The sequence below is a fragment of the Muscardinus avellanarius genome (assembly GCF_963383645.1).
Source record: "Muscardinus avellanarius genome assembly, chromosome: 11".
In the NCBI taxonomy this organism is placed as follows: Eukaryota; Metazoa; Chordata; class Mammalia; order Rodentia; family Gliridae; genus Muscardinus; species Muscardinus avellanarius.
Genome location: NC_137797.1, coordinates 94,071,720 through 94,095,345, shown reverse-complemented (window position 1 = coordinate 94,095,345; position 23,626 = coordinate 94,071,720). Strand labels below are relative to the sequence as shown.

At 39.5% G+C, this 23,626-nt stretch overlaps 1 protein-coding gene across 3 annotated transcripts in view; it reads right to left on the bottom strand.

Annotated features, from left to right (window-relative positions):
• Positions 1-23,626, bottom strand: part of ERC1 (ELKS/RAB6-interacting/CAST family member 1) — a gene marked incomplete at both ends in the record, with an annotated part of 441,980 nt that overhangs the window by 313,163 nt on the left and 105,191 nt on the right. For all 3 annotated transcript variants that reach the window (XM_080705759.1, XM_080705760.1, XM_080705761.1), the window contains one exon: positions 19,590-19,757. In XM_080705759.1, coding sequence (XP_080561885.1) covers positions 19,590-19,757 — 168 coding nt within the window. The remainder of the gene's footprint in view (positions 1-19,589; positions 19,758-23,626) is intronic.

The window sequence follows — 23,626 nt, the reverse complement described above, 5'->3', positions numbered from 1 at the left end:
TAATAATGGTGTGGAAAGAAGATAGTCATGATAACAGGAGCACCCAATACTTAAAAAGGGGATCTATATAACCAGGCGTGGTGGCACACTCTTGTAATCTCAGTACTTGGGAGGATGAGACAGGAGGATCGCAGGTTCACGGCCAGCCTCAGCTTAGTGAGGCCCAATGCAACTTGGTGAGACCCTGTTTCAAAATAAAAGAATAAAAAATAGGGGTGGGAGCGTAGCTGTAGAATGGCCCTGGGTTTAATCTTCGGTACCACATTTAAAAAGGGGGGTTGTCTATATATGTACCAGGCACTGTTGTAAGAACTTTACATAAAACAACTATTTAAGCATCACCCCAAGACTATGAGATAACAACTAGGCGATCTATTCCAGAACCCTACTCTTAATCACTATATACTTTTTTTTTTTTTTTTGCAGTACTGGGGATGAAACCCAGGGGCATTCTATCTCTGAGTGACACCCCCAGCCCTATTTTTTATTCTTTATTTTGAAACAGGGTCTCACTGAGTTGCGGAGGGCCTCACTAAGGAGCTGAGGCCGTCCACAACTGAGGCCGTCCACAACTGCGATCCTCCAGTCTCCACCTCCCGAATGATGGGATTATAAGCGTGCGCCACCACGCCCGGCTCTATGTACTATATTTTATGGTGTAAAAGAAAAAAACTTTTCACAAAGCCTTTTTCTATAAACCATTCCTTAACATCTCCTACTAAAGCAAAGAATGAAAGGTGGAAGTAAAAACCACTGCACACGTAAAAGTATTGTTACATGGGAAGAACCTGTATCCAATCACAAAACACTAAAGAAGGTGGGCAGATCCTAAGATATTTCATGCAAGAATTTCAGTAGCATGTTGTTATTAAAATAATCTATTTCCCTGGTTTTCAAGGCAAGAGGAAGCTAGAGCTATAAGGGAGAGAGTTTAATGATAGAGATATGGAATAAGAAACACCTGACAACGAAATACAGTACCCACATCCAGGATTCTATTTTATGTACTCGGTTACCTGGAGTTAACTGCAGCATAAAAACACTAAATGAAAAATCCCAGAAGTAAACAACTCAGAAGTTTCCAACTGCATACCATTTGGAATAGTGTGATAAAATTTTGTACTGGCCCTGCTGCCCTGCCAGGGAGGTGAATCATCCCTTTGTCTAGCACATCCTCAGTGTATACACTGCCCACCCATTAGTCACTTAGTAGCCAACGCAGTTATCAGACTGGTCCCATCACAACTTATATAGTAGTGGAATTTTACATCACAATACCTAATCCTATATATCACTTTCTCTTACCACATGAGTGCTACAAAATCTCACAAGAGGAAAGATGAGTATGGTACTGTAAGTTGGTTTTTTGTTTTGTTTTGTTGCGGGTCTAGGGGTGGAACTCAGGGGCATTTGACCTTTGAGCTAAACTCCCTGCCCTATTTTTTATTCTTTATTTTGAAACAGGGTCTCACTAAGTTGCTGAGGACCTCACTAAATAGCTGAGGCTGTCTGCGAACCGCCATCCTCCAATCTCAGCCTCCCAAATGCTGGGATTACAAGCGTGTGCCACCATGCCCAGCACTGAGAGATATTTTGAGACAGATTGTGTTTATATTACTTTTGTTACAGAATATTGTTTTAACTGGTATTGTTTACTGATAGTTTATATCTCTAACTGGGCCTAATTTATAAATTAAATTTTATCACAAAAATGTGTGTATAGGAAAAAATACAGCATATATAGGTTATCTGCAGTTTCATGTATCCCCTGGGATCTTGGAGCATATCCCCTATAAACTAGACAAAACAACTGTACCTAAGCATTTTCTTCTGTTACTTAAATAACTTATTTTTAATATTGAAGATTAATAAGTTATTGGTTGCAGAAAATGATACATTTTATAATCCTGTAAATTTATTTCTACTTTATGCATACTCTACCTGATTCAGAAATTACTAAGTATCTATTAGCATGTATTTAATTTCCATACAAATAAAATTTTATAAAGGAATTGGGTGTTTATGCTGAGAAAAGATCTAACAATGGGGAATTATAAGGAGAAAAAAAATATATATATATATATATTTTTTTTTTAATGGCACTAGGGTTCCTGGAAACCCTTCTACCTCCGGGCTACACTCCTAGACCTATTTTATATTTTTATTTGGAAACAGGGTCTCTTAAGTCAGTAAGGCTGGCTTCGCACCTGTGTGATCCTCCTGTCTCCACCTCCCAAGCACGGGGATTACAAGCGTGCACCACCATGTCCAGCTTATAAAGAAATATATTAAATTACCTACTCAGAGAAAGACATATTACTTAAAATGATCTCTCTAATCATGGTATAGTTCTGTTTAGTGAGTTGGAAAAATAACAGAAATAAAGCAGTTAATATATTATGGAAAGGCTTTCTTCTTCCTAAACAATTTTTATTTAACAAAGAGAGAAAGGCAGCTTCTTCAACAAATGGTGTTGGCAAAACTGGATTCCCATATGTAGAAGAAAACTTCCCAAATCTTACAGTATAATTTATTTGGTCTCACAGTATGAGCCTGTGAAAGGTATGGGTTAAATGAAGGTTTGCTTCATGCCCCACAGAAACCCTCCAGATTTTCCATATAGCTACATATATGATACCAGAATCTCCCTTAAGATGTCTTGGATAACATGTAGAAAAAATTTGCTTTTGTTATTATCATTAAAATCATTAGTGGTAGAAATACTTTGAAATATGGAAACCTACAAAGAAAAAAGCTATCTACAAATAAGCTTTTTCTTATTTTAAACCAGGATAATTTGGACATACTTTTTGCTAACCTTTTGTTTTATATAAGAACATATAATAAATGTTTCAATCTATGCAAATACTACATGTCATATTTTTCAGGATTAGTATATGACTACAACTTTTTCTAAATGTGATAAAGTTTAAATTATACACAAATAAAAGATTAATAATAACTATCGATTAAACAAATATAGTAATATACTGTTAATAAAACTGCTACATCACTACTCTAATGTGAGTGCTGTGATACCACAACTGACCTGAGAGACAGTCAGTGTGATAACACTTGCTAAGTGATTAACAGGCAGGTGGTATATAAAGTGAAGACACACCAAAGAACCAGATGACTCGTATGCGTCAGGTGGAATGGGAAAGTATGAGATTTCATTACACTACTTAGGATGGTACACAATCTAAAACTTATGTACCCTACTCCTGAAATTTATTTTCTATTAAATACTTCCAGATTGCAGTTCATCTGGAAATATGAACTGCAATCAAACAAACTACAAGAAACAAAACTGCAAATAAGAGGGGAAATACTGTACACAGAAAGTGTAGGTATACCCCTTAGGAAAACACATTCAGAGAACTCTGCTTCAGGTAAGTTGTATTAATTACTGAGAAAAGAAATTTCCTGATAGACTTGTTCATGGTACTGTAAGATTTGGGAAGTTTTCTTCTACATATGGGAATCCAGTTTTGCCAACACCATTTGTTGAAGAAGCTGCCTTTTTGCAAGTACATGTCTTCAGCACGTCTGTCAAAAATCAACTGGATAGAGTGGGAAGATTTCTCTCTGGAGCTTTTTTTTTTTTTTTTTTTTTTTAACAGTACTGGGAATAGAACCCGGGGACATTCTGCTTCTGAGCTACACCCCCAGCCCTATTTTTTATTCTTATTTTGAAAGAAGGTCTCACTAAATTACAGAGGACCTCATTAAGTAGCTGAGGCTATCAGTGAGCCGAGATCATCCTGTCTCTGCCTTCCAAATCCTGGGATTACAAGTGTGTGACACCAAGCCTGGCTTCCCAGCCCTACTTTTTGTCCTTTACTTTTTTTTTTTTTTTTTTTTGGTGGTGGTACTGGGGGTGGAATCCAGAGGCTTTCTACTTCTGGGCTATACTCCCAGACCCATTTTATATTTTATTTGGAAACAGGGTCTCACTAAGTTGCTGAGAGCCTCTCTAAGTAGCTGAGGCTGGCTTCGAACCTGCGCGATCCTCCTGTCTCAGCCTCACACACCCGGCTTGTCCTTTACTTTGAAACAGGGTCTCACTAAGTTACAGAGGGCCTCACTAAGTAGCTGAGACTGGCTGCAAACCTTCAGTCCTCCCATCTCAGCCTCCCAAGCAGTGAAATTACAAGCCTGTGCCTCCACACCTGGCTCTGTATCTTTTTTTTTATTGGTGCATTGTAGTCATACATCTTAATGGGATAAAAGAATTGTATAGACATACATGCACACATCACCCAATTAGCCCTTACCCAACCCCCACCCCATTTCCTCCCCATCCCTCCTTCCCATGCTTGGCTTAGTGATTGATTTTGATAGTTTTAAGTACATCATGCTCTTTAGAGCGTTTCCCTCTTCCCCCCTCTCATCCCCTCAGTTAGGTCGCCTTATTTGATCTTCTATAGAATCTCCTTCTTCATCTAGAGCTCCTCCTGTTACCCATTTCTCCTTAGCTTCCACATATTAGAAAAAGCATCCGATTTCTTCTTTTTTGTGACTAAATAACCTCACTTAGCATAATGTCCTCCAGTTCCATCCATTTCCCTGTAAATAATGTAATTGTGTTTTTCTTTATGGCTGAGTAAAATGCCATTGTGTACATATCCCATAGTTCTGTAATCCATTCATCTCTTGATGGACATCTTGGCTGGTTCCATAGTTTGGCTATGGTGAATTGTGCAGCTATGAACATAGATGCACATGCATTAGTTTGGTAGTTTGGTTTACTTTCTTTTGGGTAGATACCTAGAAGTGGTATTGCTGGATCAAATGGTAAACTTGTGGCAATATGGCGCCGCTGCTACGCCCTCGGCCGTGAGGCTGGCTTATTTCTTCTGGGTTTTGATTTCCACCCTGAATCCCTGCGGCGTGTGCTGAGCTCAGCCACTGGGAGCTTTAGATTTTACCTGCGGCGAGAAATCCCGCCTGGCTGTTCCGCAGCGGCTCACCTCCGCTTGCTGTAGCCGTCCGGTGAAGTTGCAGCTGCCGCCGGCAGTATGGCACTGCTGCCGCGGCCTCGGGCATGAGGCCGGTGTATCTCCTCTGTGGCTCTGAGCTCTGTTCTCAGTCAGCTTTCTCTCTGGAGCCTGGTGATTTTTTTGTTTCTCTGGTGATGGTGTTCTGATTGCCAATGTTGTTGAGCATTTTTTCATGCATTTATTGACCATTTGAATTTCTTCTTTTGTGACCTATTTCATTCACTTGCCTTTTTTTTTTTTTTTTTTTTGCGGGTCTGGGGATGTAACCCAGGGGCATTCGAACTCTGAGCTACATGGCCTGTCCTATTTTTTATTCTTTATTTTGAAACAGGGTCTCAGTAAGTTGCGGAGGGTCTCACTAAGTAGCTGAGGCTGTCTGTGAACCGCGATCCTCTGGTCTCAGCCCCCTGAATGCTGGGATTACAAGTGTGCGCCACCATGGCCGGCAAGCTTGCCCCCATTTTTTTTTTTTTTGGGGGGGTTGTTTTCTTAGTGCTGAGTTTCTTGAGTTCTCTGTATATTCTAGATATTAGTCCTCTATTCTATTCCACTGGTCTATATGTCTGTTTTAGCTATATAGTATAATGTGAAACCAGGTATTACGATAATTCCTGCATGATTCTTATTGCTCAGGACTGTTTGGCTATTCTGGGTGTTTTGTTCTTTTATATGAATTTTAGGACCTCTTTTTCTAGCTCTGTGAAGAATGACATTGGTGTTTAATAAGAATTTCTTTGAGCCAGGCGTGGTGGTGCATGCTTGTAATCCCAGCATTTGGGAGGCTGAGACTGGAGGATCGTGGTTTGGGGACAGCCTCAGCTACTTAGTGAGGCCCTCCACAACTTAGTGAGACCCTGTTTCAAAATAAAGAATAAAAAACAGGGTGTGTGTGTGTGTGTGTGTGTGTGTGTGTGTGTGTGTGTGTGTGTGTGTCTTGGAGGTTGAATCCCCCTGGGTTCCATCCCCAAACCTAAAAAAAAAAAAAAAAAAAAAAATTTCCTTGACTCTGTAGATTGTGTTTGGTAGTATGGCCATTTTGACAACCTTTATTCTGTCTATCCAAGAACATGAGAAGTCTTTCTACCTTCTAAGGTCTTAGATCTTTTTCTCAGTATACTATACATTTCACTGTAGAGATCTTTCATTTACTTTCTTGGTTAGACTTGTTCCCTAAGGGTGGTTTTTTTTGTTTTTTTTTTGGTTTTGGTTTTGAGGATATTGTGAACAAACTGTTTTCTGGATTCTTTTGCAGTGGAATCATGGTTGATACATAGAAAGGCTTTTGATTTTTGTAAATTGATTTTGTACCTAGGTACTTTGCTGAATTTGTGTTATCACCTCTAGAAGTCTTCTGGTTTTCTGCAATGCCAAAGAAAAACTAGGAGACAAGAAATAAATTCAAAGAGACCAAGACTTTCAAACTACTTGAATATGATGTCTGAAAGTAGTAGTGATGGAATATTCACTTATAAATGCAAGTTCATCTAAGTTTTCATTTTAGCCAGGCCTACATTTAGACTCTGAAAAACACTAACTTTACTAATATCCTACCCTAAATTCTACCACAGGCTGAGCTCCCCAAAGAGCAAACCCCGAGAGAGACATTACTGTACAAAAGGTGACCGGAGAGTGCTCTTGAGGTGACTACTGGTAGAAAGGAAGGAAAGAAACCAAGAAATGGAAAGGGGAAATGCACCAGCCATGAGGACTTTCAGGATTCAGACGACTCCCTGAGGAGCTCTGGAGGTATAGTCCCAAGCTGAGGCAAGGGGCTCAAATGCTTGTTCCCCGTAAGGATCGGTCCTCAGGGGCATTCTGGGCCACTTATCACAGTATCCATTATAACCAACAGCTATAGTCTTTTTAGTTAAACTATTGTTAACATGTTCTCAAACTAGATGCAATTTGAACCACATACATAATGTTTTGGGTTTTTTAAAACCTGGAGATCTAGCCGGGCGTGGTGGCACAGGCTTATAATCCCTGTACTTGGGAGGCTGAGACAGAAGGATCACACAGGTGAGGCTGTCAGTAACTTAGTGAGACCCTGCTTCCAAAAATAGGTTTGGGAGTATAGCCTGAAGGTAGAAAGCCTCTGGGTTCCACCCCCAGTACCACCAAAAAAAAAAAAAAAAAATGGAGACCTGCTTTCACCCAACTTCGTGGTTCTACAGTGAATGTTTTTGGGGTTTTTTGTTGTTGTTTTGTTTTGTTTTTGTGGTATGGGAGATTAAACCCAGGCACATTCTACCTCTGAGCTTCACCCCACTCATTTTTGTTTTTTATTCTCAAGCAGGGCCTCATTAAATTACTGAGAGATTTACCAAGTTGCTGAGGCTGGCCTCCAATCTGTGATCCCCTTTCTCTCCCTCCCAAGTACTTGTATTACAGGCAGGCTTCAGTGAACCTCATACGTGGTGGGTATTTTTAGTCAAGCACTCACAGATACCCAGGCATGGTGGTGCACACTTGTAATCCCAGTACTTGGGAGGCTGAGACAAGAGGATCAGGGTTCACAGCCAGCCTCAGCTACTTAGTGAGGCCCTCCAGAGCTTAGTGAGACCCTGTTTCCAGGTAAAGAGTAAAAAGTACAGCTGGGGGTATAGCTCAAAGGTAGAATACTCCTGGGTTCTATTCCAAGTACCACCAAAAAAAAAATTGCTTGCTTAGCTATTTTATACAAATACCAAGTTTGCCGTGAATAAAGTGAGAGTTTGACCTGGGTGGCATATAGGGAAACAGATTCAAACAGTGGTTACTTACCCATGCAACAAACCCAAGAAGCCCAAGAAGCTTATCAAATTTATCAAATTTTTATCTGTAAAACAGGATTTTTTTAATCTGATAAACTCCTCCCAGGAAGGGGTGGGGGGCTTAGATGGAACAAATGAGGAATTCTGGCAACTTAAAGGAAGATAAAATAGATAAGGTACAAAATACAGTCCTGATGCTTAAAGCTATTTTTTGGTTAGGATATACATACTGATGTGGCCGGAAGAAAGAGCACAAAAAGCCACTTCACCAAAGCTTGATTCAATAACTTCTCCAGGTGGTTAATTACTTCAACCTTGAAACTAGAGTTGACAGGTACCTGGGCATCTGTCCAACAAACCACTCCCACAGATAAGAATGCAATGCAAGATAATTCATGTCAACTTTTAAGCAGTTTTTAAACAGAAGAAAATACTGACTGTACTTCTAAACTTTGATCATGTATTTTTTTTTCTCAATCCTTTGTCCCTTTCTTGATAGTTGTCTATGTATTTATTACTGTGACAAGTTCCAGCTACAGAATCTCCTGAGACAATTAAGAATAATAATTTGTCACAGGAGAGTGCTGACCATTTCCTGTTGACTTAATTACCGTATTTTAAGTTTAAAATGTGTGCTTATGGACGGGCGTGGTGGCGCACGCTTGTAATCCCCGTGCTTGGGAGGCGGAGACAGGAGGATCGCGCAGGTTCGAAGCCAGCCGCGCTGGCGTAAGAGACCCTGTTTCAAAAATATAAAATAGGTCTGGGAGTATAGCCCGGAGGTAGAAGGGCTTCCAGGAACCCCAGTACCACCAAAAAAAATAAAAATAAAAATAAAAAATAATAAAATGTGTGCTTAGGCAAAACACTCTGAATTAAGACTTGTAAAAAAAAAACTCTTAGAATACTAATATGGTAAAATGCCAACAAAAAGAACATAAATAAATATAAATCTTCAAATTATTCACTAAGTTATTAAAAGTGCAAGAAGTTATTAATTTTAATAATAAAAATTATTTTCATGTGGTAAACAGTATTAAAATATAAGCCCTTGAATAGTTCTCATGTATATTATATCTCAACACTTGAAAATTAACTATCCAAAAGCTATCTTCTCTCCCGTGCATTCCCACTACCTCCATAACAATGTTAGTAGAATAGGTTTCTACTATTTCCTAGTTGAAAAAAACACAAAGCTATTAAAAAATCAACCCAGCTGTGTAATCTCACACGTGTGATCCACACAAATCCACATGTGTAATTCCAATACTTGGGAGGCTGAGACAGAATGATCACAAGTTTGAGAACAGCTTCAGCAAGTTAGTGAAACTCTCATCAATCCAGGGAGACCTTGTTTCCAAATACAAAATAAAATTAGTCTAAGGAAGCCAGGCGTGGTGGCGCACACTTGTAATCCCAGCATTTGGGAGGCTGAGACAGGAGGATTGCACAGGTTCAAATCAGCTACTTAGTGAGGCCCTTTGCAACTTTGTGAGACCCTGTTTCAAAATAAAGAATAAAAAATAGGGTTGGGGGTGTCGCTCAAAGGTAGAATGCCCCTGGGTTCCATCCCCAGTACTGCGAGAGAAAGAAAGAAAGAAAGAAAGAAAGAAAGAAAGAAAGAAAGAAAGAACAAAAGAAAGAAAGAACAAAAGAAAGAAAGAAAGAGAGAAAGAAAGGAGGGAGGGAGGGAGGAAGGGAGGGAGGAGGGGGAAGGGAGGGAGGGAGGGAGGGAGGGAGGAGGGGGAAGGGAGGGAGGGAGGGAGGGAGGGAGGGAGGGAGGGAGGGAGAGAGAGAGAGAGAGAGAGAGAGAGAGAGAGAGAGAGAGAGAAAGAGAAATAAACCAGTTTAAGGGTGTACCACTAAGGTAGAATGCCTCTGGGTTCTATCCCAGAACCACAAGAAAAAAAAAAAAAATCCACCTTTATGCCAGGATTAAAAGGTTGGTTTAAACATATTAATAAAGTACAAAAGCCACGTGGTCATCTCAATAGGTACAGAAAAGGCATTTATAAAATCAAACATTCTTTTCTCTTTTTTTTTTAGGGAGAGGTTTAATGGAATTGAAACCAGGGGCATTCTACCTCCAAGCCATACCCCCCACCCTATTTTTATTTTTAATTAATTATTTATTTATTTATTTATTTATTTATTTATTTATTTATTTATTTTGGTGGTACTGGAGTTCCTGGAAACCCTTCTACCTCCAGACTATACTCCCAGACCCATTTTTATATTTTTATTTGGAAACAGGGTCTCTTAAGCCAGCGTGGCTGGCTTCGAACCTGCGCGATCCTCCTGTCTCTGCCTCCCAAGCACGGGGATTACAAGCGTGCGCCACCACGCCCGGCCCTTTTTTAATTTTTAATTTTGAAACAGTGTCTCATATAAAGTTGCTGGCATCCTCATTAAATTGCTGGGACTGGCTTGAAAACTGTGATCCTCCTGCCTCAGCTTCCCAAGTACTGGGATTACAGACATGTGCCAACATGCCTGACTCCAATATCCTTCACAGCAAAAATACTAACACTAGAAATAGAAAGAAATTTCTCAACCTGATTAAAGGCATCTATGAAAAAAATCACAATATTAGACTTAATGGTAAAGACTAAAGCCTTCCCTGAAAGATAAAAAGCAAGCAAGAGGTTCTTTCTCGCCACTTTTATTCATGATCATACTGGAGATTCTACTCAGGGCAATTACGAAAAAAAAAAAAAAAAAAAAAGAAATTCTAAAAAAAAACATATTGGAAAGAATTAAGTATAACAATCTCTACTTTTCAAGTGGTATAATCTTATATATGGAATATCATAAAGAATCCACTAAAACACTATTAGAGCTAATAAGTTCAGCATAGTTACAGGACACAAGATCAATATATAAAAATCAGATATATATCTTTACAGTAACAATGAATAATCTCAAAATGAAATTAAGAAAGCAATTCTATTCATAACCTCAAAAGGAATGAAATACTTAGGATTAAAATTAACCAAAAAAGTATAAAACCTATAAGCTTAAAACTACAAAACTTTGCTAAAGGAAATCAGAGGCAACCTATTATTATTTTTTTCCTTTAAAATTTTTTTATTAGTGCATTATATTCAAACATCATATTGGGGTAAAAAAAAACTTGTGTGTACAAACATGTACACATCGCTGATTTAACCCCTACCCAATTCCCACCCCATTCCCTCCCTGTCCCTCCTTCCCTTACTTGGCTTAGTGATTGACTTTGATATGTTTAAGTACATTGTGTGTTTTAGAGATTTTCTTCTTCCCCCCCTCCTTTCTCATCCTTTAGATTGTCTTGTTAGAGGCAACCTATTATAAAGTGAAACACATCCCGGGTTCATCAACTGGAAGAACTGATACTGCTAAAATGGCAATAATACCCCAAATGAGGTATATATATATTCAATATAATCTCTATTAAAATTCCACCTGCCTATGGCTGGGGTGTGGTAACCCACGCTTGTGATCCCCGTGCATGGGAGGCAGAGTCAGGAGGATCGCGCAGGTTTGAGGCCAGCCTCGCTGGCTTAAGAGACTCTGTTTCCAAAAATAAAAAATAAGTCTGGGAGTGTATCCCAGAGGTAGAAGGGCGTCCAGGAACCCCAGTACCACACACACACACAAAAAAAAAATTCCACCTGCCTTATTTTACAAAAACAGACAAAATTCATATTTACAAAGGATCCCAAGAAACTAAAACTATATATATATATATATATATATATATATATATATATATATATATTTTTTTTTTTTTTTTTTTTTTTTTTTTAATGAAGGCTGAGACAGGACAATCACGGTTTGAGGCCCTTGGCAACTCAGTGAGACCCTGATTCAATAAGGAATAAAAAATTAGGGCTGGGGTATAGCTCAGAGGTAGAATGCCCCTGGATTTCATCACCAGTACCACAAAAAGAAAAATAAGGAAGATTCACAGTTTCCAATAGCAAAGCCTATTACAAAGCAACAATAAAGACGCTCTGTTACTGCATTTGTATAGAATGTGTCTGATGCCGGGCTGGTGGCGCACACTTGTAATCCCTGCACTTGGGAGCAGAGACAGGAGGATCATGCTGGTTCGGCGGAGCCAGCCTCGCTGGCTTAAAGAGACCCTGTTTCCAAATAAAAAGTTAAAAAATAGGTCTGGGAGTGTAGCCCGTGGGAGTGTATCCCAGAGGTAGAAGAGCTTCCAGGAACCCCAGTACCACCAAAAAAAAAAAAAAAAAAAAAAAAAGAATGTGTCTGATGCCCGCAATAACATGAAATGATCTTGAAAATAGGTTAAATAAAAGGGCCATGTCTTATGATTACATTTACTTATATATTTGTTTATTTATTTTATTATGGTGTTGGAGATTGAACCCAGAGGTACTTTACCTCTGAGCTATACACTATCCCCTTATATATTTTATTATTTTTTTTTTAAACAGGGTCTTGCTAGGTAACCACTCACTGGCTTCCAACCTATGATCTTAGCCTCCAAAGTACTGGAATCATTGGCATCTACCATTGCTCTCACAGCTATATAATGATGCTGATATAAAATTTTGAGAAAAGGCAAATCCTGCGACAAAAAGTAGGTTGGTAGCTGCCAAGGACAAGGGGTTGTGACTACTATCAGGTTTGGGTTTCTTTTGGGGGTGATGAAATGTCTGGGAAATGGACAGTGATAACTGTTGCCTAACCTTGTAAATACTACTGAATCAAACTACTTAAAATGATTTTTACCCCTGTGGTACTAGGGATGAAACCCAGGGGCATTCTACCTCCAAGCTACACCTCCAGCCCTATTTTTTATTCTTAATTTTGAAACAGGGTCTCACTGAGTTGCAAAGGGCCTCACTAAGTAGCTGAGGCTGTCTGCGAACTCCGAACCTTCTGTCTCAGCCTCCTGAATGCTGGTTTTACAAGAATGCACCACGCCTGGCTTAAAATGGTAAGTTTACCATTTTAAATTTACCATTAAAACTTACCATTTTAAGCAAATACATGTCTTCGTCCTCCAAATACCTTCCCACCTTCACACCCATATCTACACAAATTAACCAAGTAGATCTGTTCTTAATGGACTTGCAAATGTTTGCATTCCATATACTCTCTACACACATACTCAGGCAGATTATCTTTTAAAAGGCCGTCTTGAAGAAGGCAGATTTTTCTGTAAAGTCACTAATATTTGAGTGTTTTCATGTGCTTCTCACCTAAGGTAAATCTCCACAATAAGTATGCAGTGATAATTAACCTCCTTCTTTTAGTCTTCTTCTTCTCCATAAACTTTATTCCTCTGTACTCTTTTCCAATAAATTCTTTTCAGAATTTATGGTAATTTCTGAATAAGCTGAGCATGGTGGCACACGCTTGTTATCCCAGTACTTCCTACCCCACATGCTTTTCTGTGATCATTAAGTGGAATGACTACTCCTTGATAAGAGGTGAAATCCCTTCTGAGCATCTCATAAATCAGGCAAGGTCCTCTGCCTTCTATCACCAGAGATCTCTGTTTCTCCAAGCCATTGCTCTTAACTAGCCAAGCAGGCTTTACTTCTAACTTTTATGACTCTAGAAGCCAGTATGTTCTGAGGAGCCAGGGTCTCTGCAGAAGCTCTGGGGCAAAAGATACCAAGACAACAGAGGCCAACGGAAGTCATGTAAATATATGCATATGAAGAAATCATCTTTTTTGATACCTGGATATTTTCAGGTGTTCATTTACTTTTCCCCTTGCCCACCCCCTACACTTTTTCTCTCTATAGATATGTTTTAGTATACTTTTATTGGTAAATTACAATACATCATATTGCGGTTTAATGTAATAGATACAAACGTGTACACAGCACCTAGTACACGTTCCTTCGGATCCCACCCTGCTCCCTCCGCCTCCCCTTCATAATACTGAAACTGGCACCGATCTCCACAAACGTATAAAGGACTGTTTGAACTGTTTCTTTCATTAAGCCTCCCCTTTCCCTCCCCGTCTAACTTCACAAATCTCCTCTCCAGTATTATACTGATATCTCACCTCACTTATATGAAGTCTCTTGTTTCCAAGTTTCTCTCTAGCTTCTGCATATTAGAGAAAACGTGACCTTTCACCTTCCTAGACTGGCTAAATCTCACTTAGTAAGGGGGAGGGATAGGTGCTATCATATACCAAATCATAGCTATGAGATTGATTATTTATTTATTTTATGGTACTGGGGATTGAGTCCAGGGGCATTCTACCTCTGAGCTACACCCCCAGCCCTATTATTTACTCTTTATTTTGAAACAAGGTCTCACTAAGTTGCAGAGGCCCTCACTAAGTAGGTGAGGCTGGCCACAAACCTGCAATCATCCCGTCTCAGCCTCTCAGGTACTGGGATTACAAGCATGTGCCACCACGCCCAGCCACATGATTTATTTTGTAAAAAGTTAGACTTCAAGATTTATTTTATAGCAAGGTAAAATAAGATCCTCTTTTTCTTAGGGAATAAATCTTCAATCTTATTATCACTTACATAAGATCAGTGTCATTTAAAGTTAGGAATCTACTGACATACTACAAGTTAAGTTGCAGTACACATTCAACTCTTTATCTCCTAAGATTTACTTGTAAGAGAGTTGTATAAAGTAAATTCATATGAAGTATATTTCCTTAGCTACTAGAAAATCATCATCATCAATAAGACTTGATTTACCATGCATTCTGTTTCTTCAATAAATATTTTAAGAATTTGATTATACATATTGCCCAGTAACAAAAAACCTTAAAGTGTTTTCTATCAGTTATAAGTAAAAACTTAAAAAAGAGAACGCCAAGCCAGGTACGTAGTACATGCCTGGAATCCCAATACTTGGGAGGCTGAGACAAGGAGATCCCAGAGTCAAAGCCAGCCTCAGCAACTTAGCAGGACTCTTCACAACCTAGCCAGACCCTATTTCAAAAAAATAAATAAATAAAAATAAAAACAGTGGTGGGTAAGCCAGGTGTGGTGACACAGATTTGTAATCTCAGTTCTTGGGAGGCTGAGACAGGAGAATCAAAGGTTGTGGGCAGCCTCAGCCACTTAGTGAGGCCCTATGCAACTTAGGGAGACCCTGTTTCAAAATAAATGATAAAAAGAGGTAGAATGCCCCTGGGTTCCATCTCTGATGCCACCAAAAAAAAAAAGACTGCGGATGCAGGTCAGAGGTAGAATGTCCCTGAGTTCAAATCCCAGTACCATCAAAAAAGAAAAAGAAAAGAGAAAGACAAGTGTGTGCATTAGAGAGATGAAAAATTGTAATGTTTATGTAAATAAAATTTTAGATTTAAATTTGATTATAGCCTGACAGGATCTTCTCTTATTTAGATTTGTCAATAGCTAGGTTAAGACTTAAAAATAACATTTAGCCGGGCGTGGTGGCGCACGCTTGTAATCCCCGCGCTTGGGAGGCAGAGACAGGAGGATCGCACAAGTTCTAAGCCAGCCGCGCGCGCTGGCTTAGGAGACCCTGTTTCCAAATAAAAAAAATGTAAAAATAGGCCTGGGAGTGTAGCCCGGAGGTAGAAGGGCTTCCAGGAACCCCAGTACCACCAAAAATAAATAAATAAATAAATAAATAAATAAATAAATAAATAACATTTAGAAAATACCAGAATTAAATAGCACTATCTTCAAAAGTATTTTATCTGAATAAATTAATAAATACTGACTTTAATAAAAAGATATATTCTTTCTATTTTATATGTAAAAGTGAAGAAATTAACAATTGCCTCACCCAAGATGCCACAGAAACGTAGAACAAAAAGTCTATTTGTTCTGACTTCTTACCAAAAGCAAAGTAACAGAAGAGACTTAACCAACCCAGGATCAAAAATGTGTGTGTGTGTGTGTGTGTGTGTGTGTGTGTGTGTGTGTGTGTCCATGTATATTTCTATATACCAATTACTCTGGTGCTACTGTTAAATCTAAAACTCTGAATATCAAAACCAGAAACCAGAGAAGCAAGCAAAGCAAAATAAATAGAGCCGGAGAAGCACAGAAGGGACTGCTGACAGCATCTGTGTGGCAAATTAAACCCCAGGCTACATTATCATTTACAATCAATCAAGCAAGAAGCTATACAATTTTAACACAGATTCTGAATGCAGCTTAGACTCAAATGCTCAATTACATTTTCCAGGTCAGTGATTTATTATAAAGATGAGAAATTTACTGTAACACAAAACTACTTTAAAGCATAGGGGAGAGCCCTGGGAAGGAGGAGCCCAACACTAATCCCATTGTACACCAGGCCTGGCCATCTGCTATTGTCCCACTGCATTCTCTAATGCATACGAATATATACTCTACCTAGAAGCTAACAGACTATGGTGGGCAGAGGCAGTCCAGACAGAGCCAAAGACAGTCCAGGCCAGGACTCACAACCTAGCTACTACCACAACTATCACAGTACTCAGAAAAAAATGATTTATAAAAAAATATATCCAGGAATCCGGGGGTGGTGGCACATGCTTGTAATCTCAGCATTTGGGAGGCTGAGACAGGAGGATCACAAGTTCGTGGCCAGCCTCTGCAATCTGTGAGGCCCTCTGTCTCAAAACAAAGCATAAAATAGGGTTGGGGTGTCGCACTGAGGTAGAATGCCCTTGAGTTCTATTCCCAGTATCAAAAAGTACATAAATAAACTAACAGGACAATAGCAATGATCACAGTAACAAACAAAAAGCATCCATATGAAGAGAAAATTTTTAAGTGTATGTTACAAAATGCTTGAGGAGCAGGAGTGAAGCCCCAGGGAAGCACAAGCTGAAAGGAAGCACTTGCCCTTGTTTTATTTGCATTGCTCCCTCTGGGCCTAGGACGTCCCAGTTCCTTCCCATCTGCCACGCAAACTTTCATCTTTCAAGACTCAGCAACTCAGACTTCCTGAGGCTCCTTCTCCTGAGGTCAAAACTTCGAAGGCTTTCCCCCGCTGTACACCAATCGTATCACAACTTTTTTCACTCACCAGTCCTGAAACTCCTGACAGCAGAGGCCACATCTGCTTGATGTGCTTAGCACAGTGCTAAACATACAGAGGATGATACTACGCTGAATGCATAGATGAGTACAATTTAGAAAGATTAAGAAGACGGGGAAGCCTCCAAGAAAATAAATTTCACTGTGCAACTCTAAATGTATTTAATGTGGAGGAAAAAAGAAGAAAAACCAAAGACTATTCCAATGAATACAAATATGTACACTGCTTAGAAAGCTAGGAAGAATGTGTGGGTGGTGGTGCTGAAAAAGTCCAAACCAAATGAGTGCATCATTATAGGAAGTAACTCTAAGTAATTCTATAGCTTGATCTCCATAACTTATCTCCACTCAGCTTTTTGTGTTTAACTTTTACTGGTACACTGTACCATACTGGTACACTGGTAACACCATAATGGGCTTCAACAGGATATAAATATACATGCACTTGGTGTGTTTCCCTCTGGATCCCATCCCATATGCCACTTCCCTGAGGAGTCAGTGAGAATGCTCAGATTTTTCCCCCCCAGTACTGGTAATGGAACCCAGGAACGTTGTACCTCCAAGATACACCCCAGACCTACTTTTTAATCTTTTTATTCTTATTTATTTATTTTGGTGGTACTGGGGTTCCTGGAAACCCTTCTACTTCCGGGCTACACTCCCAGACCTATTTTTTTTTTAATATTTTTATTTGGAAACAGGGTCTCTTAAGCCAGTGCGGCTGGCTTCGAACCTGCACGATCCTCCTGTCTCCGCCTCCCAAGCACGGGAATTACAAGCGTGCACCACCACGCCCGGCTGGTCTTTTTATTTTTGAAACAGGGTCTCACGAAGTTGCAAAGGGTGTCACTAAGTAGCTGAGGCTGTACGTGAACCCCAATCCTCTGGTCTCAGCCTCCCAAATACTGGGATTACAAGTGTGCGCCACCACGCCCAGCTTCGCTCAGATTTTTAGGACAGACTTACAGGGGTCTAAATGAAGAATAGATTAACGACAGAACATGGATTTTATAAAAATGCTAGATTTGCAAACTCAGCTTACCACAAAACAAAACAAAATAAAATATTCTATAGACAGAAAAAGCTCTTAGAATTATTTTGGTAAATTTATCAATCTGATCAGTGGTAGCAAGGGCATAGCAGCACATGCTTATAATTCCAGTACCTGGGAGGCTGAGACCAGAGGACTGTGGTTCACAGACAGCCTCAGCTACTTAGTGAGGCCCTCTGCAACTCAGTGAGACCCTGTTTCAAAATAAAGAATAAGCCAGGCGTGGTGGCGCACGCTTGTAATCTCCGCGCTTGGGAGGCGGAGACAGGAGGATCGTGCAGGTTTGAAGCCAGCTGCGCTGGCATAAGAGACCCTGTTTCCAAAAATAAAAAAATAGGTCTGGGACCCGGAGGTAGAAGGGCTTCCAGGAACCCCGGTACCACCAAAAAAAAATAAAGTTCTCTAAGTTTTCTGTTGTTGTTTTTCTTACGACATTGGGGATAGGACCTAGGGGCATTCTACCTTTGAGCTACACCTCAGCCCTGATTTTTATTCTTTATTTTGAAACAGTGCCACACTAAGCTGTGGAGGACCTAAGTAGCTGAGGCTACTTAGAATCAGAGTAATTGGCTGAATTCAGTGAGAATAAATTAGATTCGATGCCTTGTATTCACAATAGATGGCCCTTTACAGGTACCAAGTACTTTTTTTTTTTTTTTTTTTTTTTTTTTTTTGCTGTACTGTGGATGGAACCCAGGGGCATTCCACCTCTGAACTACATCCTCAGCCCTATTTTTGATTCTTCATTTTGAAACAGGGTCTCACTAAGTTGTAGAGGGCCTCACTAAGTAGCTGAGGCTGTTCTTGAAACACAATCCTCCTGTCTCAGCCTCCCAAATGCTGGGATTACAAGTGTACACCGACTGAACCTAAGCACATTCTACCTCCGAGGTACACCACCAGGCCTATTTTAACTTTTTATTTTGAAACCAGGTCTCACTAAGTTGCAGAAGGCCTCATTAAGTTGCTTAAGCTGGCAGCGAACCTTCAGTTTTCCTGTCTCGGCCTCACAAGTACTGGGTTAGCAAAAATGGGCCAATGCACCCAATTATAGCATCATGTTCAAAATTGTCGCCATATTAATCACATATATAGTCTATGCGCTATACTAATTCATTACAGTTCCAACGAAAGAAAGAGGAAGTAGCCAGGAGCATGCTGGTAATCCCGGCTCCTGAGAGGCTGAGAAAGACAAATTGTAGGTTCAAGGCTAGCACATGCTATGTAGGGAGCCCCTGTTTCAAAAAAATATAAAAGGGCTGGGGTAGAGCTGCTCACTAGTAGAGTACCCTTGAGGCAAACTAAAGGAAGGAGGCAAGAAGGGAAGGGGAAAGGAAGGGGATATATCAGGTCAAACATATGACACTGAATTCAGAAACAGCATGAGAAATAAAAGATACTAATAGTGTTTACTTTAAAAATTAAAAACTGAAAGCCAGGCGTGGTGGTGCACACTTATAACCCCAGCATTCGGGAAGCTGTGACTGGAGGATCCTGGTTCCCAGAGCCTCAGCTACTCAGTGAGGTTCTCAGCAACTTAGTGAGACCCTGTTTCACATGAAATATAAAATAGATTGGAAGTGTGGCCTGGTGGTCGAATTCTCCTGGGTTCCATCCCCAGGACCACAATAAATAAATAAATTAATTAATTAATAATCTACCTACAACAACAACTATTTCAATTACTCATTGCAAAAGTATAAACCAGGAAATGAGAAAAGCGCAGCAGGAGTGAGGCAGTGTGTTACCAGTGGACCACAGGCTCAGAATACCTGTGCCTTACCTTCTTCTGAAGAACATTGACTTTGCGCTCCTTCACATCCAGCATGTCCTTGAGGTCATGTATCTCTCCAGCCTGGGTACCCTTCTCCTCAGCCATATCCTGAATTTGTTTTGTCTTTTTATTCAGCATAGTTTCCTTCTCTTCCAAGCGCAACCGGAGAGCATCCACCTAAGAAGGTGTGAGTTTTACAAGAAATTACTTGAAAAGAAGAAAATAAAATTCCATTCAAACAGATGTGTCATAAAGTGGTGTAAGAAGTTGAGTTTTGCTACTTTTTTATAATCTTTCTCCAACTTTATATGCATCAGAACCACCTAGTATTTAAATGAGATTAGACTCAGCAAGGTACAAATTAAAAATCAGTACATGAGCCGGGCGTGGTGGTGCACACTTGTAATCCCCGCGCTTGGGAGGCTGACAGGAGGATCGCTCAGGTTCAAAGCCAGCCTCAGCTTCTTAGTGAGGCTCTCAGGAACTTAGTGAGACCTTGTTTCCAAATAAAATATAAAATAGGTCTGGGAGTATAGCTCAGAGGTAGAAGGCCTCTGGGTTCCACCCCCAGTATGACCAAAATAAATAAATAAATAAATAAATAAATAAATAAATAAATAAAAATTAATATATCTAACAAGTTCCCAAGTTATGTTATACTGCTTTAGAAAATCTAGAGTTAAGATGCCAGGCGTGGTGGCGCACACTTACAATCCCAGTACGTGGGAGGCTGAGACAGGAGTATCGCAGGTTCACCGCGAGCCTCAGCTACTTAGTGAGGCCTCTGCAACTTAGTGAGACCCTGTTTCAAAATGAAGAATAAAAATAGGGCTGGGGATGTAGCTCAGAGGTAGAATGCCTCTGGGTTCAATCCCCAGTACCTCAAGAAAAGAAAAGAAAATCTGGTGTTAGAAAGGAAACCAAAAGCATCACTAAAAATATAGCACTAGCCACTGGGTGTGGTGGCACACGCCCCTGGGTTCTATCCCCAGGACTGAAGAAAGAAAAAAAAAAAACAGCACTATCCCATAAGATTATAGAATCTAGCCATAGTCTATGATACTTTCAGAACAATCACAGATTACTTTGCCATCCATTCAAGACAAAAGCAAACTGCTATTTTCAGACATCAACATTAGCCAGCTCAAATCTGGTGTCTAGTTACCTTTATCTCTGAAGTTTTACAGCTTTTATTAGACACAACTTTAATAAGAAATCAAATGATAATAGTACTTATTTTTAAATCTATTCAGAGCAAATTTCATTAAGATTTTAGCACCAAATGCATTTTGACATAGCAATTTCTTTTCTTTTTTGCTATTCTACCAAGGTTTAATAATTCAGCACATTTGATTATAGCAAAACAGGAAGGCGAATTTCTTTCATTAATAGAGAGCTATTTACAGAAAATTAAGTCATATTTACAAACTACACATGAAATTTTAAATTTTCTAAAAGCTACAATGTGAAAAAATAGATAAAAATCTTAATAACACATTTCATTTAACATAATATTCTACAATATTATCATTTCATTTATTTGTGTGTGATACTGGGAATGGAATCCAGTGGCATTCTACCTCTGAGCCACACTACCAACCCGTGTGTGTGTGTGTGTGTGTGTGTGTGTGTGTGTGTGTGTAACTGGGGATTGGACCCAAGGGTACTATATACTTCTGAGCTACACCCCAGCCCTATTTTTTATTTTTTATTTTTGAAACAGGGTCTCACTAAGTTGCAGGGGGCATAAGTAGCTGAAGCTGGCCACAAACCTGCCTGCAATCTGCCTTTCTTAGCCTCTCAAGTACTAGGATTACAAGCATGCACCATCACATATAGCTTCCTATTTTATTTTTATTTTGAAACAGGGTCTCACTAGGTTGATGAGAGTCTCAGTATTTGCTGAGGCTGTTCTTGAACCTGTGATCTTTCTGTCTCAGCCTCCTAAGTACTGGGTTAAAGGTATACTCCATTGCACTTGGCCAATATCATTTCAAACACATAATCCACGTTAAAAAATTATTAAGGGATCTTACATTCCTTTTTTCATGTAAAGTCTTCAAAACCCAATGTATCTTTCACCTTTACATCACATCTCTATTTGAGGTAGGTGTATTTCAAGTGCTTACTAGCTGGTGGCTACCACACTGAATAACTCAAGTTTTAAGAAATCAAAAATATTTCTTTAAAATATCTCTCATCTTTCACTTGTCCTATTTTATCTTCCTAAGTGTGGAATAACTCACAAAGAAACAACAGGTACTATAAGTGATAATTCATATTTAGAATACATCAAAGCCTTCAGGAAGGTCAAATGTTTTATTTAAAATACAAGGTATTTGAGATTCGGTATTCTGTGTAACTATTACTTACTGCTCAATAAGTATTATGAAAAATTTCTTAGGATATGAGTCTTATTTGAGACTACTACAGCTGAAGTCACTAAGTACTTAAAAATTATGTAGGACTATGCTGGGAAGAAAAAAATTCCACATAAACTATAGTCCACTCTATTAAACTATATTCTACCAAAAACTTCTATGCTATCAGTCTCACCAAGCCAGAAATTGGTGAAGCAATCTTTCTGGGTTTCATTTATAATTTTTCACTAAAAATTCTACCATGGCCCTTCAATAAACTCTCTTTCACCTATAATTTACCCTATTTTACTTTGACAAATGATATACAGTTAAGTTTATTATAGTCTGGAAGAATGCACCAAAGACTTTATAACTCTGAAAATGTTTTTCCTGTATCCTCTACACCTTACTAAATCTACTCTGTCCACAGCACAAGCTCTCACCTATCACCCTAACTTTTGTCATTCATATCTGTTTTGCTTTTACTTGCTGCCCCATCTACCTAGCCCAAACAGTCAGTTCAAAAATCCTCTCCTCCCCCCTCCCCCTCCCCCCTCTCTCTTTTCCAGTACTGGGGATGGAACCCAGAAGCATTCTGCCTCCTAATTACACCCCAGCTCTATTTTTTATTCTTTATTATTTATTTATTTGTTTGTTTGTTTGTTTGTTTGTTTTGGTGGTACTGGGGTTCCTGGAAACCCTTCTACCTCCGGGCTATACTCCCAAACCTATTTTTATACTTTTTAAAATTTAGAAACAGGGTCTCTTAAGCCAGCGCGACTGGCTTCAAACCTGCGCGATCCTCCTGTGCGCCACCACACCCGGCTTATTTTTTATTCTTTATTTTGAAACAGGGTCTCACTGAGTTGCAAAGGGCCTCACTAAGTAGCTGAGGTTATCCACGAACCACAATCCTCCTGTCTCAGCCTCCCAAATTCTGGGATTACATGTGTGTGCCACCATGCCTGGCAAAAAAAAAAAAATCTCTATTTTTTAAATTCATTTGTTTTACTTTTTTTTAATCTTTCTATTGAAAAGTCTCTTTTATTCTACTTCCAGTCTTCTGAACCTTCCTGCATGTAGTCATGAGTAGAATTATCAGCCATATATACAGTAAATTAAAAATCCTCAACGTTCTATCCTCAGGCACCATATTTTCTTCCCTTGCATTCTCCCTGTGCAAAATTCTTTAGAGAAATGATAAAGCAGGGATTTAACGTTAACTGTCTCTAAAACTACACTTAACCACTCCCCCTTGAACCCATAGTATGATGTCCCAGGCCCTCTATGATGTGATGGTCCACCCCACTTTATCTTTGCACATACATCCTTATCCCATTTCTAGTAACTCCCTGCTCTTACACCATAACTATTCTCTGAAAAAAATGCAAGGTCTTCTTGTCTTCCTTGTCATTATTCACATCTTGTCATGTAATTATGATGCCCTTAACAAACTTCCACATTAAAAAAAATACTAGCCAGGCATGGTGGCACACGTTTGTAATCTCAGTAATTGGGAGGCTGAAAAGGAGGATTGCAGGTTCAAGGCCAGCCTCAGCTACTTAGTGAGGATGTATGCAACTTAGTGAGACCCTGTTTCAAAAAAAATAAAGACTAAGAAATAGGCCTGGGAGGGGTAGCTTGGAGGTATAAGGCCCCTGGGCTCAATCCCCAGCACTGAAGGAG